The sequence below is a fragment of the Mercenaria mercenaria genome, chromosome 14 (assembly GCF_021730395.1).
Source record: "Mercenaria mercenaria strain notata chromosome 14, MADL_Memer_1, whole genome shotgun sequence".
Taxonomy (NCBI): domain Eukaryota; kingdom Metazoa; phylum Mollusca; class Bivalvia; order Venerida; family Veneridae; genus Mercenaria; species Mercenaria mercenaria.
In genome coordinates this window covers 6,889,328-6,908,432 of record NC_069374.1, presented here as the reverse complement: position 1 = coordinate 6,908,432, position 19,105 = coordinate 6,889,328, and the positions used below count along the sequence as shown (strand labels likewise).

The 19,105-nt window shown below is 36.1% G+C and overlaps 1 protein-coding gene across 1 annotated transcript in view; it reads right to left on the bottom strand.

Moving 5' to 3' along the window:
- LOC123528105 (pleckstrin homology domain-containing family G member 5-like) overlaps positions 1–14,199 on the bottom strand; it is a 215,421-nt gene extending 201,222 nt beyond the window's left edge. Inside the window, exons 1-2 of the mRNA XM_053522898.1 lie at positions 14,109–14,199; positions 9,590–9,672 (exon numbers count right to left, since the gene is read on the bottom strand). Of these exons, the coding sequence (XP_053378873.1) occupies positions 9,590–9,672; positions 14,109–14,184 (159 nt within the window). The 5' untranslated portion in view covers positions 14,185–14,199. The remainder of the gene's footprint in view (positions 1–9,589; positions 9,673–14,108) is intronic.
- Positions 14,200–19,105: the final 4,906 nt, after the last annotated feature.

Here is a 19,105-nt window from a genome sequence, read left to right as displayed (position 1 = left end):
CTTTAGGGCCACAGAAACAATCCAGCTGGTTACCAAACTTGGCTAAGATATTATGCCATGTCAGCAAGTCTGGTGAATGTTGATAAAGAAGAGCCAACAAGTTTTGTAGAAGCAACTCTGTGCCCCGACACACCATGAATGATCTCATTATATTTCCAGCTACACTGACTTGCAAGAAGTGTTATAGCTTTTTTTTCTACACTATGATATTACATGACGAAAAAGTGAAAATCTCCAAAAATCATCTTCAATATGCCACAACTTCTGTCACCTTTATAAACAAACCACAAACGTTTTCACAAGCAAAAACATATTTATTTGGCTACCAGGTAGATAACCTTTTTGTAAATACTTTTTAATATCTAAACATTTTGCTTTTACTTTCTCTGCAAAAATGCCAGTTGAGCATTGAAAATAAAAGGGAAATAACTGTATCAAATTCAAATAGTTCCACGAGTATTCTCCCATGAAAACATTTTAGGTTCTGATTGCATATCAACAAAATGTCTACTTAAGATTTTGTAACACAAAAAGATCCTCTTATATTGTTCTTTGAGAAACAGCCTTCAACTTAAATTTGGAATTTGCATATTCCCAAAATACTGTACGAGTATTTTTTTTTTCTTAATCAATCATACTGAAGACTTCTGAATTTGCCCAGACTAATTTCCTTGTTCACAACATTTCAAGTGAGAAGTTTAAAATTAACAGCAAGCTATGGGTATACTCGAAGATGACAAAAATTAATTTTTTCTTTAGAAATACCAGAATATTCTTTTGATGCTGAAAAGGATTTCTTTTGAAACTACTATCTCTCTGTTCATTATAGTAAATGACTTTTAAAAATATACTTCTGCTGTAAAAGTACTGTATATAACTAATACCAAAAAAAAAAGAATAGTGCAGTTAGTAAGTTGAACTCATTGACACATATAATGTTATTCTGGCCTATCTGAAAGTACAGAGTGTGTAATTTTCAGTCTCAAATGCTGTGACCTTGGCCTTTGACCTTCTGCATGACCAAAGAAACAGGGGTCACCTACAGACCACAGAATATCATACTATCAAATCTAACTGATTAAGTCTTAAGTCATCTACAGTCATTTATTGAAATTTATCGGTATGCTTCAAGCCCAAGGCCATTTGTAACCTTCGCCTCTGATTTGATTAAAACAATAAACTTAGGGTCAACTACTGACAACAGGATCACCCTTTGGGCTATAGGCCAAAACCTGTTTCAGTTACTGATAAGGAGCTGTTTTCAGTCTCAAAACCACCATGGGATCACAAGCAATCATTCTACGAAATTGGTGCCTTAATTAATGCCTAGTTTAACTTTTGTTAGTGACCAGAAAGCATTTTCAGTTCCAATGTCAGTTTGACCTACTGGCACTAAGAACACTGGCAATCACGCATTGAAGTTTGACTGCAATAGGCCGAAATGCTCTCATTATTGATTGGAAACTGGTCAATGTTACCTTGACCTTTGACCTACTGACTTCCAGAAATTCAGAAGTCAATCTACTGATCACAAGCAAGCATACCAAGATAGCTGAAAGCTCAGTACACCTTTTCAGTGCTAGCCCTGGTCATTATAAATTAATAGCCACTTTTTTCAGGGAAAAAATTAAAAGACAAACTTGGCGTGCGCGTTATTCACGTGCGCTTTCGCATTTCAATAAAAAACATAAAACTGGGCATTTTATAACTATTTATTCTTTTTTTGTTCATGGACCACTTAAACACACTATATTTTTCAACTATCATTATTCATGGTTATCAAAAGTCATAAAACAGTATGTATTTATCAAACAAACAGGAATAGTTGTGTTGTTGTTTTTTTTTGTTTTTTTTTGTTTTTTGTTTTATTTTTCATTCGAATTCAAGTTTCTTCTAGTGCAAATCTGAATACATTTTCAATAAATGTTATTATACATTCATCATATCACTGAACATACCGTTGATACTCGTGTAAAATGCGCAGATTTATGACCCTCGGGACAAACCCCGAGTCGTGAATGCCTAGTATAGACGATTTTCCAACTTCAAAATAAGGTAATATGCGATTTTCGCCATTTCGGCAAAGGGAAGCTACTTTCAGCGTTTACTGTCTACGCTAAAATCTAAGATTGCCGTTACATACCGTAAAAGAGCGAGTGTTTTTTTTTTCTTAAACAATTTTAATTTCATATAAATTTAATATTATTTTGATGAAATAATTGATATTAAAAACATATAGATATTATGATACTAATTAAAGATCGAATGTTATCTCCAACCGAGATCAAACTGTGAACAACAAAACTGACACAGGTGTCAGGCTAATTGCCGATAATTACTGGCCATTTAATAAACAGCAGACTGTGTTCAATTAAGCGTGTCAAAGTCACCGTTTTGAGGGGGTAATTATGCCTCTGGGCAAATACACTTCCTGCTACCAACTTCGCACCTTTTTGTTGATAAAACTATGTATATTCCAGCTGTTTATGGACATTTTTTTGCAATATTTTTAGCATTTTTATTAATTAATTGCCATTTTCTATCACCAAAATTTGCGTTTTAATCGACTTTTGAATAAAATAATCGCCATTTGGCGATAATGTCGATTGGCAGCGCGAGCACTGCTTTTGACCTTGACCTTTTGACCCTCAAAACAATAATAAGGTGAAACTGACCATGCCTTACTGCTGCCCACACCCACCCCTAACCCACACCAAGGAAAAACAAACAAGAGGGCCAAGATGGTCCTAGGTCGATTACCTGAGAAACACACTGTAACAGTGTAAACATGTTTAACCTAGCGATTTCATGGAAACAAATATTTTGGCCAATTTTCATTAAGATTGGACTAAAAATGTGGTCTCTTGAATTTAAACAAGTATTTTCTTAGATATGACCTAGTGACCTAGTTTTTGACCCCAGATGACCCATATTCAAACTTGACCTAGATTTTATCAAGGCAATCATTCTGACAAAATTTCATGAAGATCAATTGAAAAATACAGCCTCTATCGCATACACAAGGTTTTTCTTTGCTTTGACCTAGTGGCCTACTTTTTGATCTTAGATGACCCATATTAAAACTTGATCTAGATTTCATCAAGGCAATCATTCTGACCAAAATTCATGAAGATCAATTGAAAAATACAGCCTCTATCAAATTCACAATGTTTTTCCTAGTGATTTCATGGAAACAAATATTTTGGCCAATTTTCATTAAGATTGGACTAAAAATGTGGTCTCTTGAATTTAAACAAGTTTTTTCTTTGATTTGACCTAGTGACCTAGTTTCTGACCTCAGATGACCCATATTCAAACTCGACCTAGATATCATCAAGGCAATCATTCTCACCAAATTTCATGAAGATCAATAAACAAGAGGGCCAAGATGGCCCTAGGTCGCTCACCTAAGAAACACACCATAACAGTGTAAAACATGTTTGACCTAGTGATTTCATGGGAACAAATATTCTGACCAATTTTCATTAAGATTGGACCAAAAAATTGGTCTCTTGCGATAAAACAAGCATTTTCTTAGATATGACCTAGTTTTTGACCCTAGATGACCCATGTTCAAACTCGACCTAGATTTTATCAAGGCAATCATTCTGACCAAAATTCATGAAGATCAATTGAAAAATACATCCTCTATCACATACACAAGTTTTTTCTTTGATTTGACCAAGTGACCTAATTTTTGACCTCAGATGACCCATTTTTGAACTTGGCCTAGATTTCATCAAGGTAATCATTCTGACCAAAATTCATGAAGATCAATTGAAAAATACCGCCTCTATCGCATACACATTTTTTTTCTTTGATTTGACCAAGTGACCTAATTTTTGACCTCAGATGACCCATATTCAAATTCGACCTAGATTTCATTAAGGCAATCATCCTGACCAAATTTCATAAAAATCAATTGAAAAAAACAGTCTCTATCGCATACTCAAGATTTTTCTTTTCTTTGACCTAGTGACCTAGTTTTTGACCTCAGATAACCCATATTCAAACTCGATCTAGATTTCATCAAGGTAATCACTCTGACCAAATTTCATGAAGATCAGTTGAAAAATACAGCCTCTATCGCATACACAATGTTTTTCTTCGATTTGACCTAGTGACCTACTTTTTGACCCCAGATGACCCATTTTCGAACTCGGCCTAGATTTTATCAAGGTAATCATTCTGGCTAAATTTCATGAAGATCAGTTGAAAAATATAGACTCTATCGCATACACAAGGTTTTTCCTTGATTTGACCTAGTGACCTAGTTTTTGACCTTAGATGACCCATTTTTGAACTTGGCCTAGATTTCATCAAGGCAATCATTCTGACCAAAATTCATGAAGATCAATTGAAAAATACCGCCTCTATCACATACACAAGGTTTTTCTTTGATTTGACCTAGTGACCTAGTTTTTGACCCGAGATTACCCAATTTCAAACTCGGCCTAGATTTGATCAAGGCAATCATTCTGACCAGTATTCATGAAGTTCAATTGAAAAATACAGCCTATATCGCATACACAAGGTTTTTCTTTGATTTGACCTAGTGACCTAATTTTTGACCCAAGATGACCCATTTTCGAATTCAGCCTAGATTTCATCAAGGTTATCATTCTGACCAATATTCATGAAGAATAATTGAAAAATACAGCCTCTATCGCATACACAAGGTTTTTCTTTGATTTGACCTAGTGACCTACTTTTTGACCCGAGATGACCCATTTTCGAACTTGGCCTAGATTTCATCAAGGCAATCATTCTGACCAATATTCATGAAGATCAATTGAAAAATACAGCCTCTATCGCATACACAAGGTTTTTCTTTGATTTGACCTAGTGACCTAGTTTTTGACCCGAGATGACCCATTTTTGAACTTGTCCTAGACTTCATCATTCATCATTCTGACCAATACTCATGAAGATTAATTGAAAAATACAGCCTCTATGGCATACACAAGGTTTTTCTTTGATTTGACCTAGTGACCTAGTTTCTGACTCGAGATGACCCATTTTCGAACTCAGCCTTTCATCAAGGTTATCATTCTGACCAATATTCATGAAGATTAATTGAAAAATACAGCCTCTATCGCATACACAAGCTAAATGTTGACAGACGACAGACAGACAGACGCCGGATGCCGGACATCGAGCGGTCAGAAAAACTCACCTGAGCATTGCTCAGGTGAGCTAAAAATACAGCCTCTATCACATACACAAGGTTTTTCTTGATTTGACCAAGTGACCTAGTTTTTTGACCCCAGATAAATAATTTTAGAACTTGGCCTAGATTTTATCAAGGCAATCATTCTGACAAAATTTCATGAAGATCAGTTGAAAAATACAGCCTCTATCAAATACACAAGTTTTTTCTTTGATTTGACCTAGTGACCTAGTTTTTGACCATGATAACTCATTTTCAAACTCAGCCTAGATTTTATCAAGGTAATTATTCTGACAAAAATTCATGAAGATCAATTGAAAAATACAGCCTCTATCGCATACACATGGTTTTTCTTTGATTTGAGCTAGTGACCTAGTTTTTGACCTCAGATAACCCATTTTCAAACTTGGCCTAGATTTGATCAAGGTAATCATTCTGACTATAATTCATGAAGATCAATTGAAAAATACAGCCTCTATTGCATACACAAGCTAATTGTTGACAGACGCCGGGCATGGAGAGATCACAAAACCTCACCTGAACATTGCTCAAGTGAGCTAAAAACAAACAAGAGCTGTCACTATTGGTGACAAATTCCCTCAAAGTAGGCCCAAGAATGACACAGTTGTATTCGCAAAAAATCACTTATCATTTTGTGACCTTGACCTAAGAGGCCTCGGTCATTAGTGTGACATATCTTCTCAATAAACATTTGTGTCAAATTATTTTCAAATCCCTTGATAAATGGCAGAGTTATGGACCAGACAAGAAACACCTTTGACTTCTAAGTGTGACCTTGACCTTGTAGCTAGGGGTCCGGGTCTTGCATATTACATCTCAACTCATTATAGGGAACATCTTTGCCAAGTAATTTCAAAATCCCTTCATCAATGGCAGAGTTATGGACCAGACAAGAAACAGACTATGTTAACCTTTGACCTCTAAGTGTGACCTTGACCTTGGAACTAGGGGTCTAGATCTTGCTCATGACAAGTCGTCCCATTATGGTGAACATTTATGCCAAGTAATTTCAAAATCCCTTAATAAATGGCAGAGTTATGGACCTGACACGAAACATACCTTGTTAAGTTTTTACCTGTAAGTGTGACCCTGACCTTGGAGCTAGGGGTCTGGGTCTTGCGCATAACACGTTGTCTCATTATGGTAAACATTTATGCCAAGTTCTTTCAAAATCCCTTAATGGATGGCAGAGGTATGGACCGGACACGAAACAGACCATGTTAACCTTTGACCTCCAAGTGTGACCTTGACCTTGGAGCTAGGGGTCTGGGTCTTGCACATGACACTTCGTCTCATTATGGTGAACATTTTTGCCAAGTTATTTCAAAATTCCTTCATGGATGGAAGAGTTACAGCCCAGACAAGAATTTACCAGACGTAGGACGCACGCACACACGCACGGATGCACGGACGGACAATGCGATTTTAATATGCCCACCTATGGGGGCATAAAACAAGAGGACCATGATGGCCCTATATTGCTCACCAGAGTTTATCTGGCATACTGACCTAGTTTTTGATCCCAAATGACCCGGTTTCGAATTTAACCTAAATTTCATCAAGACAAACACTAGAGCTGCTTTTGAGAAAAGCGAATGTCTCCCACAACTGATTAATCATCTAAATAGCAAGTCAGTCTTTATATACTGTTTACTCACTACAATTCAAGGGCCAGAACTCCAAAATGCACACACACACGGATGCACGGACGGACAGTGCGATTTTAATATGCCCACCTTTGGGGGCATAAAAAAAGAGGGCCATGATGGCCCTATATCGCTCACCAGAGTTTATCTTGCATACTGACCTAGTTTTTTATCCCAAATGACCCGGTTTCAAATTTAACCTAAAGATCATCAAGACAAACACTAGAGCTGCTTTTGAGAAAAGAGAATGTCTCCACAACTGCTTAATAATATAAATAGCAAGTCAGTCTTTATATACTGTTTACTCACTACAATTCAAGGACCAGGACTCCAAAATGCCAGGACCAATTTGGCTCATTATTGAACTTGTCCGAGGTCTTATGGTCAAACACATTTTGTTCAAGTTTGGTGAAGATCAAATGAGAAATGTTCGACTTAGAGTGCAGACAAGAGCAAAAAGGCCATTTTTTTTGTAATTCAAGGGCCTTAACTCCAAAATGCCTCGACCGATTTGGCTAGTTATCAAACTTGGCCAAGGTTTTATATAAAGGTCAAAACATTTTGTTCAAGTTTGGTGAAGATTGGATGAGAAATCTTTGACTTAGAGTGTGGACAAGAGTAAAAAGGCCTATATTTCGGTGATTCAAGGGCCGTAACTCCAAACTGCCTTGATCGATTTGGCTAGTTATCAAACTTAGCCAAGGTCTCATAGACAAAACACATTTTGTTTAAGTTTGGTGAAGATCGAATGAGAAATGTTTGACTTAGAGTGCGGACAAGAGTAACAAGAGCACCGCCTTGCGGGTGCTGACGCTCATCTGATTTTTTTTGTGTAATAGAAATATTGTCCTACCCACGATTTTCTAAGTCTAAAAAGGGCCATCATTCTTGCAAAAACCGGATAGAATTATGTTTCTTGATGTACAGTGTCCACTTATGATGGTGAAAAACTGTTGCAAGTTTTAAAGCAATAGCTTTGATAGTTTATGAGAAAAGTCGACTTAAACATAATACTCAACCAAGAAAATGATTTTCTAAGTCCAAAAGGGGCAATAATTATTGCAAAAAGCAGGATGGAGTTATGTTGCTTGCTATACAGGGTCAGCTTATGATGGTGAACAAGTGTTGCAAGTTTCAAAGCAATAGCTTTGATAGTTTAAGAGAAAAAGTTGACCTAAACATAAAACTTAACCAAGAAATCTGATATTTTCTAAGTCCAAAAGGGGCCATAAATCTTGCAAAAAGCAGGATGGAGTTATGTTTCTTGCTGTACAGGGTCAGCTTATGATGGTGAACAAGCGTTGCAAGTTTTAAAGCAACAGCTTTGATAGTTTAGGATAAAAGCTGACCTAAACATAAAACTTAACCAAGAAAACTGATTTTCTAAGTCCAAAAGGGGCAATAATTCTTGCAAAAAGCAAGATGGAGTTATGGTTCTTGATGTACAGGGTCTGCTTATGATGGTGAACAAGTATTCCAAGTTTCAAAGCAATAGCTTTGATAGTTTAGGAGAAAAGTTGACCTAAACATAAAACTTAACCAAGAAATCTGATATTTTCTAAGTACAAAAGGGGCCATAAATCTTGCAAAAAGCAAGATGGAGTTATGTTTCTTGCTATACAGGGACAGCTTATGATGGTGAACAAGTATTCCAAGTTTCAAAGCAATAGCTTTGATAGTTTAGGAGAAAAGCTGACCTAAACATAAAACTTAACCAGGCAACGCCGACGCCGACGCCGACAACCGCTCAAGTGATGACAATAACTCATCATTTTTTTTCAAAAAATCAGATGAGCTAAAAAGGCCAATTTTTTGTAATTCAAGGGCCATAACTCCTATATGCCTGGACCGATTTGGCTAATTATCGAACTTGACCTAGAAATCACCAAGACAATCATTCTGACCAAGTTTCATAAATATTGGGTCACAACAGTGGCCTCTAGAGTGTTCACAAGCTTTTCCTTTGATCTGGCCTACTGACCTAGTTTTTGACCCCACATGACCCAGTTTCAAATTTGACCTAGAGATCAAGACTAACATACTGACAAAGTTTCATAAAGATTGGGTCACAAATGTGGCCTCTAGAGTGTTCACAAGGCAAATGTTGACAGACCACGCACGACGGATGACAGTCACAATAACTTACCTTGAGCACTTTGTGCTCTGGTGAGCTAAAATCTATAAAAGTCATGGACTGAAGCAGTCACTGGATGAAGTGTGACAGCTGCTAATAAAAGTGTTTACTAGTTATCAATCTGTAATCAAATGGTCTATGGCGAGATCCTGTTGGACTGTCCGACAAAATATGGCTATGTCCAACATGGAGGGTCAGGGTATCAGACCATATGTCCAACTGAATATGGAGCGGGTCAGTTCTTACTACCACCAGAGTTTATTACTTAATATTACAACACAGTTTTCTTACACCACCTGTTCATTTTTCATCTATCCAATACATTATTGATTTTGTTTATTCACTCTTTACTTCATGTTTTCAATCAGATGAGTTTCCATTCAGTCAGCTAGGTTATTATGGGTCATCTGACTGAATGTCAGACAAGTCTTGAAACTCTTTCGCCATGACAGATGGACAGTAAAACAATGTACCTATAATTTTTGAAGGAGGACATAAATAACCTGTCTGAGCAGATTCACCTTATTTGGACCTGCCATGAATTGTCCAGGCCGATCAAATGTGAGATTTTGAAGGGGTCACAGTTCGTATTGAAATAATCATGATAAACAGACTGACCTTGACAGCTTCTGGACATGTGGAGTGACAACCTGGGTTCTTGCACATCAGAGGTGTATCCATACTAGCAGCCCGTGCACCATCTGAAAGTAGACAAGTAGATCTATTGGTAAAAATAAGTGATTTTTAAAATCTGCTTTACATGTATTTTAGCACCATGATCTAAAATATTAATATTGCACAACTATGGAAAATAGAAACTCTACAACAGCTGAAACAAGGACTATCACTAAATATGCTTAACACCCCTGAACACTGCTTTGTCAAAAGAAAGGACAGACATTTTTGGGATATCAGGTGCCACCCCCTCCCACACACACACACCACTTCTCCCACTCCAGAAAAAAGAAAGTGTGGATACAGTTTGCCCCAGAAACTAGTGGTTGATGTGTGTATGGGGGCACTCCCCCAATTATATCCATCTCAGAAAAAAGTATGTTATGCACATCTTAGAGACTTGAACCCTAAGCCTTTTCAGACAAGGGAAACAATCAGTTTAGAGTGACATTGTTAGTGAACCCTGTTTGTCAATCGTTATATCAATGCAATGGAAATTTAAAAGTAAGCTATCTATGTTACCTGCAATACAGGATTCTAACAGTCCTGAAATTGTTTCTCTGATTTTCTCATATTTCTATATGTTTGTCTCATATTTTGATGCATATATATATATGGGTAGCAGAGATTGTTCAATTTCCAGCAGTAGCTTTTTTAACATATTTTACCTTGTGAAATTCTGTGGGTTTTAACGTTTTCAAAGAAATCATCTGTTCATTGACAAATTTCACTACACAAAATGTCACACTTTTTGCAGGGCATCAACTGATTTAGTATTTTCAGACTGCTGACCATTGTAGCAATTATGCATGATTTTTTCATGCCTAGAGGCAAAAGGTGCATGGTTTGCATGAGGTACTAGGTCAAAAGTCACCTAAGACTACCATAAAGCGTTAATGGAGTTGTAGGCAGTGGAACTAAAATTACAAACTTCAAGCAGATGTATTTAATTGCCTCAAAGTACACAGTCTGAAAAAAATAACTGAAATATCATTTTCTGAAAAAAGGTTATTTGATTTGAAAAAAAAAATGATCCTGGGTAAAATGATTGGAAACAAGCTCCGCCAAGTGGGGCAATATACGCCTGAAGAGTTATATCAGAGGATGGGAGCAAAACTTGACTGTTGAAGCCCAAAGGACAGGAACTACAAAGGGAAGAAATTCCATAAAAAAGTTCTAAAGTCCACAAATAATCCTTACCAGGTACAGATATGTCAACATGCACCTAAAAATTGGAGGTACCATCCGTGTTGTACCACAGAAATGCGGTCTCGGTTTTTCTCTACAGCCAATAATAAAAAAGTTACAAATAAGCTATTGATAGTAAGCATAAAATGGAAGTAATTCAATCAAAAATATAATTGTAGTTAAACAAACAAGAGGACCATGATGGTCCTGAATCTCTCACCTATCCCCACATGACCCAGTGTTGAACTAAGTATGACGTCGTTATTTCTATTATTTGACATAGTGACCTAGTTTTTGAGCACATGTGACCTAGATATCATCAAGATAAAAAATTCTGACCAATTTTCATGAAGATCCATTGAAAAATATGGCCTCTAGAGAGGTCACAAGGTTTTTCTATTATTTGACCTAATGACCTTTTTTTGAAGGCACGTGACCCACTTTTAAACTTGACCTAGATATCATCAAGGTGAACATTCTCACCAATTTTCATGAAGATCTCGTGAAAAATATGGCCTCTAGAGAGGTCACAAGGTTTTTCTATTTTTCGACCTACTGACCTAGTTTTTGACCACACATGACCCAGTTACGAACCTGACCTAGATATCATCAAGAAGAACATTCTCACCAGTTTTCATGAAGATCCATTGAGAAATATGGCCTCTAGAGAGGTCACAAGGTTTTTCTATTTTCAGACCTACTGACCTAGTTTTTGACCCCACGTGACCCAGTTTCGAACCTGACCTAGATATCATCAAGGTGAACATTCTGACCAATATTCATGAAGATCTCATGAAAAATATGGCCTCTAGAGAGGTCACAAGGTTTTTCTATTTTTAGATCTACTGACCTAGTTCTTAACCCCACGTGACCCAGTTTCGAACTTGATCTAGATATCATCAAGGTAAACATTCTGACCAATTTTCCTGAAGATCCATTGAAAAATATGGCCTCTAGAGAGGTCACAAGGTTTTTCTATTTTTAGACCTACTGACCTAGTTTTTGACCGCACGTGACCCAGTTTCGAACTTGACCTAGATATCATCAAGTTGAACATTCTGACCAATTTTCATGAAGATCCATTGAGAAATATGGCCTCTAGAGAGGTCACAAGGTTTTTCTATTTTTAGACCTACTGACCTAGTTTTTGATCCCACATGACCCAGTATCGAACTTGATCTAGATATCATCAAGGTGAACATTCTGACCAATATTCATGAAGATCTCATGAAAAATATGGCCTCTAGAGAGGTCACCAGGTTTTTCTATTTTTAGATCTACTGACCTAGTTTTTACCCCCACATGACCCAGTTTCGAACTTGACCTAGATATCATCAAGCTGAACATTCTGACCAAATTTCATGAAGATCCATTGAGAAATATGGCCTCTAGAGAGGTCACGAGGTTTTTCTATTTTTAGACCTAATGACCTAGTTTTTGACCCCACATGACCCAGTTTCGAACTTGACCTAGATATCATCAAGGTGAACATTCTGACCAATATTCATGAAGATCTCATGAAAAATATGGCCTCTAGAGAGGTCACAAGGTTTTTCTATTTTTAGACCTACTGACCTAGTTTTTGACGGCACGTGACCCAGTTTCGAACTTGACCTAGATATCATCAAGGTGAACATTCTGACCAATTTTCATGAAGATCTTGTGAAATATATGGCCTCTAGAGAGGTCACAAGGTTTTTCTATTTTTAGACCTACTGACCTAGTTTTTGATGGCACGTGACCCAGTTTCGAACTTGACCTAGATATCATCAAGGTGACTATTCTGACCAACTTTCATAAAGATCCCATGAAAAATGTGACCTCTAGAGTGGTCACAAGCATAAGTTTACGGACGCACGGACGCACGCACGGACGGACGGACGACGGACGACGGACGCCGCGCGATCACAAAAGCTCACCTTGTCACTTTGTGACAGGTGAGCTAAAAAGGGATCTGCCAAATAAAAACAAGAGCACCGCAATGCAGAGCAATATACACATGAAACAAAGTCATCTGACATTTGACCCCTAAGTTTGACCTTGACCTTGATGCGAGCCATCTGCATGCCATTTCGATGTGGTGAACATTTGTGCCAAGTTTCTTTAAAATTCTTCAAGCAGTTCAAGAGTTATAGCAAAGACACATTAAACAAAGCCATATCACACTTGACCCCTTAATGTGACCTTGACCTTGAAGAGAGCCATCCAAAACATGGGCTCTGTATGTTGTCTTGATGTGGTGAACATTTATGTCAAGTTTGTTTGAAATCCTTCAAGGGGTTCAAAAGTTAAAGAGTGGACACCAAATTTCTAACGGACAGATGGACACCAGGGGTATAACATAATATGTCCCTTCAGGCGTATAAAAATGGAGATAACCCAACTAAGACTTTATTGTAGGCTTAGGTGAGTATTGACCTAGTACCTCATGCAAACCATGCACCTTTACCAACATGCAAAACCAGAATCTTGCAAGCAACAAATAAATCTAGCACTGAAAAAAGAACCTCACCCAGCATCAAGTCTTATATATCATTCTTGCCCAGTTATCTAAATTTCTGTGAATACTTTGAATATATTATGATCTCATATAAAAGAAGAGGGTCATGATGATCCTGAATTCCTCACCTGAGTAATATGAGCCAGGTGTTTAAAATGGCAAACTAATGCTTAAACACTGAACAATTTTGGTAGAGGACCACAAGGCAATGCAACAGACCAAATATCAAAGCCTATGCCTTGCAGGTTCAGGCAAGAAATTTTTTTTTTCCTATATAAGTCTATGTAGAACTTGAGATCCCCAGGGCAGGGCCTTTTTTCAACCAAAGGTTATAATTTGAACAATTCTGGTAGAGGATCACAAGGCAATGCTACATACCAAATATCAAAGGCATAGGTCTTGTGGTTTTAGACACAAAGATTTTTAAAGTTTTTACTTTTGGTTGCCAAGGCAAAAAGAGTTCTGCATGGAATTCAATTATTTGAACAATTTTGAAAGGGGGTCAACCAAGGATCATTCTTGTGAAGTTTGGTGTACTTCTGCACAGTGGTTTTCAAGAAGTTTTTTTAGAAACTGTTGACAGACGCATGACCCGCGACAGACGAGCGGTCACAAACAATTCAAAATCAAGAAATTTTTAAGAGCACAGTACCAAGTTTGAAATAATTATGTTGATGGTATAATGTTTGAACATGACAGCACTTCATGGCATCAATAAATTTCTCTTAACAGTTAAATGACATTATTTTCACTTATTTCTATCAATTTACTCACCTCGAAACACCGAAGGTGCTCCTGGGAACACAGACGCTTGTGTACTCTTCCCCTTACCCTCCTGTCTGAACCACATTACAAGTGGATCAGAGAAAAACATAGTAAATGTTTTATATAGCTTATGTTTTTAGCAAATGCATACTTCCTTTGATACAAACAACACAAACTTTGAACAGGCACAAACTTCTATATGCTAATTTTAAATTTCATTTCAGTTTCCGTGTATATTCTAAAGTTCATTTAAGGTACATGAGGCTTAAGCCAGACAACACTAAACACTCATTTTCTGTCAATTTCTGTCAACAGCAACTTTTTCCATATCTTGTATATTAGGTGGCTTCGGCTTCTGGGCATCACAAAACGTCAGGTAATATCCATTTTATAACATTTACTGATATAATTTCCATATTTTAACACAATTGTTTTAATCAACAAACTGTTCTGCATTGCCCAGCATTCACTTCGAGCTTTATTTTAATTAACACATTCAAATATTTTCTCATTACTGCATTGAATTTTGCTCTCCCAGTTGTAACAATGCTCCTGTTAATTTAAATGTCACTAGCAGCTGATTGTATTGAAGTTTATTCTGGTGTCTCCTAGAACTCTCACTAATTTGCTATGAGAAAATAAAATACACACAAAACTTATTTAAGGTGGCCATTCAAAGAATTTGCAGAACTCGGGCCTGAGATGATTACTGTGAAATCATTAATATTCGTGGGGGACTAATTTTCGTGGATTTCGTGGTTGAGTCAATCCATGAAATTTAATCCCAACGAACAAGTAAAATCCCCATTCATCTTATGTTCAAAGTTGAAATCCACGAATTCATATCCCCACGAAATTGCCATTCTGACCAAAACCACGAAATTTCGTGCCCACAAAATTAAATGATTTCACAGTATGTAAGATTTCTGTTTACATTTAAAATGTCCTGAGTTTAGTTACAGCCATAATGAATGAATGGTGTGATAACTGTCAACCCCATCTATCCTCAATTTTTCAGGTTCCCCAACAGAATTCATTTTAATATGCATTGTGTTCAACTTCTAGAAAACATCAGCATTTCAAAAATATTTGAGAAAAGGACTAGAATGTGTCTGTAGGACACAGAGTGGGTCCACATTAAATCTCCTGCATTGAGTGTATGCACGCATTGAATGTACACTATTAAACCAACGTTAAACCTTACCCTAACCTTTTGTCAATATATTGTACATCCAACAGGGTGATTTAATGTTGGCGCACAAGGTGTGCCCCCACTGGTACATTTGTCACAAATAAGGGGTAATAATTCAAATGTTTGCCATCTTAGGGGATATAGCCTTAAAAAAAAACATTTTATATGAAGGATTCATTATTCTAGGCCATATACTTTTTAACCTTTGGGCATCACAAACAAAAATCCATTATTTTGGCTATTTCAAAGGCCGTAACACTGTAATTATAGCGCTCAAGTCTAATTGACAAGAAGAATGCCAAGTGTGCAAGGTCACATCATGATAACGACTCATGCAAGGTCTTATGAATTTACATCAAACACTTTTTGATTTAGGCATTTCATTAGGTGTAAATGTGCATTTTTGACTATTTCAACGGCCATAACTTTGAAAATAGAGGGGCGGAGTCAGATGAAAAATAAGAGATGCACAAGCTCATATAAGATAAAGACTCAGGCAAGGTTTCATCAATTTATATCAAATACTTTTTGAGCTAGACGCGTCACAGTGAAAATGTGTATTTTTTACTATGTCATGGGCCATAACTGTGGAAATAGGGGCGAAGCCAGACAAAAAATAGGAGATGCGCAAATTCATATCATGATAAAGACTCATGCAAGGTTTCATCAATTTATAGCAAACACGTTTTAGCTAGGCGCGTCACAAGGTGAAAATGTGCATTTTTGACAATTTCAGGGGCCATTAACTCTAAAAATAGGTGGCGGAGCCAATGAAAAATAGGAGGTGTGTAAGTTCATATCATGACAATGACTCATGCAAGGTTTTATCAATTTATATCAAATACTTTTTGAGCTAGTCTCGTCACAAACTTTTTTCGGATGCACAGAATGCATGGACGAGACCAAATCTATATGCCCCCAACAGGTTGTGAGTTAATTCTATATTTTTCAAGACAGAGTGATTGCCCTTGCACTTTCTTCTTTACCCATTACCATTGCATCTATATTCCCTTCAGTGAAAGAAAAGTTATGGTCCGGACAAAAATGAGAAATATCAAGTGCAGAATGATAATTCTGTAACAATTCAAAATACTCAGGTCTTCTGTTGCAATTTATAACTATATATACAGCAACATGACATTCCCTTATGTAGAGTTCAAAAGTTTAAATAAGGAGACACTTTTATAATTATTCTGAGAAGGAAGAGTTATGGTTCTTTTTTATAACTCCCTCTTTTAGCCATATATCATTGTATCAAACTGAATTCCATTCCTTTCAGTGGTGTAAAATTATTTGTATCAATAAATGTTTACAAAATGAGGAAAATTTAAAACAGCAAGAGCTTAAGGACAACTCCCTAATAGAATTGAGTAGTGCACCATGAAACTTTAACCAACACTGTTATAAAATCTGACCCTAGTGACCTTGACCTTTGAGGATACCTGTCCCTAAACCACAAAATGTCTGCCCCTCAGGAGGTTTGATGATGAAAAGGGGCAGTGTAGTTAATAGACTATAGTAAAATTGAGCAGCTTGCAACCTGAGTAGTGACCTTGACCTTTGAGATACCTGAACCTAAACCCATAGACATCTGCCATGATATCTGTAGTGTGCATGTATGTGAAAATCATGCATTCACCATTTTCACTAGAACTAATATTATACTTGCAAAAAAATAACAGCTTTTTATTGCATTTTTAACATCTATTTCTTTAAAGGTCACTGAATATAGTTCTAGTAAACGCATGATCTTCACACGCTTCAACACAACAAAATATCATGGGGTCCTCATTTTGAAAGCTTGATTCTGATAGTAAGACAGCTTAAGTTGGTTTAACCCAAATGAACTAGCGAACAACAGCTATCATAAACAGCAATTATATTGGTCCCAGGTTTGCAATAAAATTGGAAAAACCCAATTACGATGTCTTTTTGGAAGTTTTACAGAAGGTATAAGAAAGATTTATCTATTTCCAAAATGTAAAAACTCACATAGCTCTTTAGAGAAATGATGTATTGTATACAGTTTTTCATCACCATTTGTCAGCAAACAATCGCTAAATAACAACAAGCAAGCTTTAACATTTCTTTTGGTCAAAAGTTATCAAAAACAAAAAGTCATTGACCGGAGCTATTTTCTTTATCAATATATAAATATATTTATATTCAATTATGATACATCACTAAATCAACCATTATTATAAACCTTTACCCTGCTAAATTTCTAATATGGACTGGTCCATCATGCACTGGTCGCAAAGGCAGAAATATTCGCCGCCAGCAGGCTAAAGGTTAATATTACATTAATTTATACTGCAATTTACAATGACAGCCATATGCTTATCAGTAATATCCATTTAAAACTGGTGAATATTTTCCAAAACTTGATCACCACAGAGTCACTATACATTTTTTGTTATATTATATAACAATCTGAACAAAAAGGAAGGCTGAAAAAGTACATGTAGTTTTTAGAACTGATTTATTTTCAATATATTGTGAGTGGCAAAGAGAAATAATAATAATTTTACAAACTTGCATTTCAAATATGTCTGTTAAATATATACTTATAAATGCAATTATTTGACAAATATAATACAACAGTTCTTACATTTTGTATCATTTCCTAAGCTAAGTATGTTTATCACTAAAATATAGCTCTCAGTTGGGCAACAAGGATACAATGTAGGAAAGTAGACAAAATTCCTCCAGTGAAAATATCTAACATGAAGTAAGCACTCAGTGAACATATTAAGTTAGTTTCAATGACCAGATGTTTTTTGATTGACTAAAATCTGCTTAACCATATTTAAAGTTCCATAAAGGTTTAAATTTTATATTAAAAACATGACACACCTGTCCAAACAGATGATATGCATACTTACACGGTCAGAAAACCGCTACTTTTCACAATGCACATGAAGTTTAACAGTTAGAGTCATAAAGGGAGGTAATAAAAACCAATAGATTCAATAAAACATTTTACTTTGTTCATCAATATTCAAATCTTTGACAAATATTTGAGAAAACAGTTGCTGGAAATAGGATTCAAAAAGAAATTCATATATTTTATGTTCATAGCAGAAAATGTGGCAGCCACATTTTAAAGAAATGCATTCATTATGAGTCTTAAAAGGGTACTTTCACAAATCTAAACAATTTGAAGTGAAAACATGTGAATAAATTAGTTTTGAAATGAGAGTTCAAAAACAATCCAAGTTATTTTTATTAAATGATTACAATTAAGAAAAGTTTGTCTTTAACTGCACAAATATTCGTGTTAAACATGATCCTAATCTCTTTCTGATTAATCTTAGAAAGACAATGAATTTTAAACAAAGTTTGTCATAGCATTTCTTACAGTTTGTAAATTTCCTTTATTCAAATTCAAATTCTGTTTTTTATAATTCTATGACATAGTGTTTTAGAAACAGCCTTAGAAATTTGAAAATTAACCCAATATCTAAAATGCTTAGTCGAAGCAACCTACAAATGTAGATTTAGATGACTGTGTAGTTTCTTTTGCCAGGCAAATTACTACAGACAACTTCACATGTTCTCAGTATGGTGGAAACTATTGTGAATATTTTATAATCTCACAAATTATTGTGCAATAAAAGGCATTTCATTCGCAGCTTAATTTCTATAAACAGTATTCTGTCGTGAAAACCTTTTCCTAAAAATCTGACATGGGTGTCACCTCATTCCACTGGGCTGATACATAGGCTACGGTATAGCCAATCAATGAGCATCACTTTCAGTGGGCAGAGTGCAAGAGTGCCAGGTTTGATACTTTCACTTGGCACAGGATTAC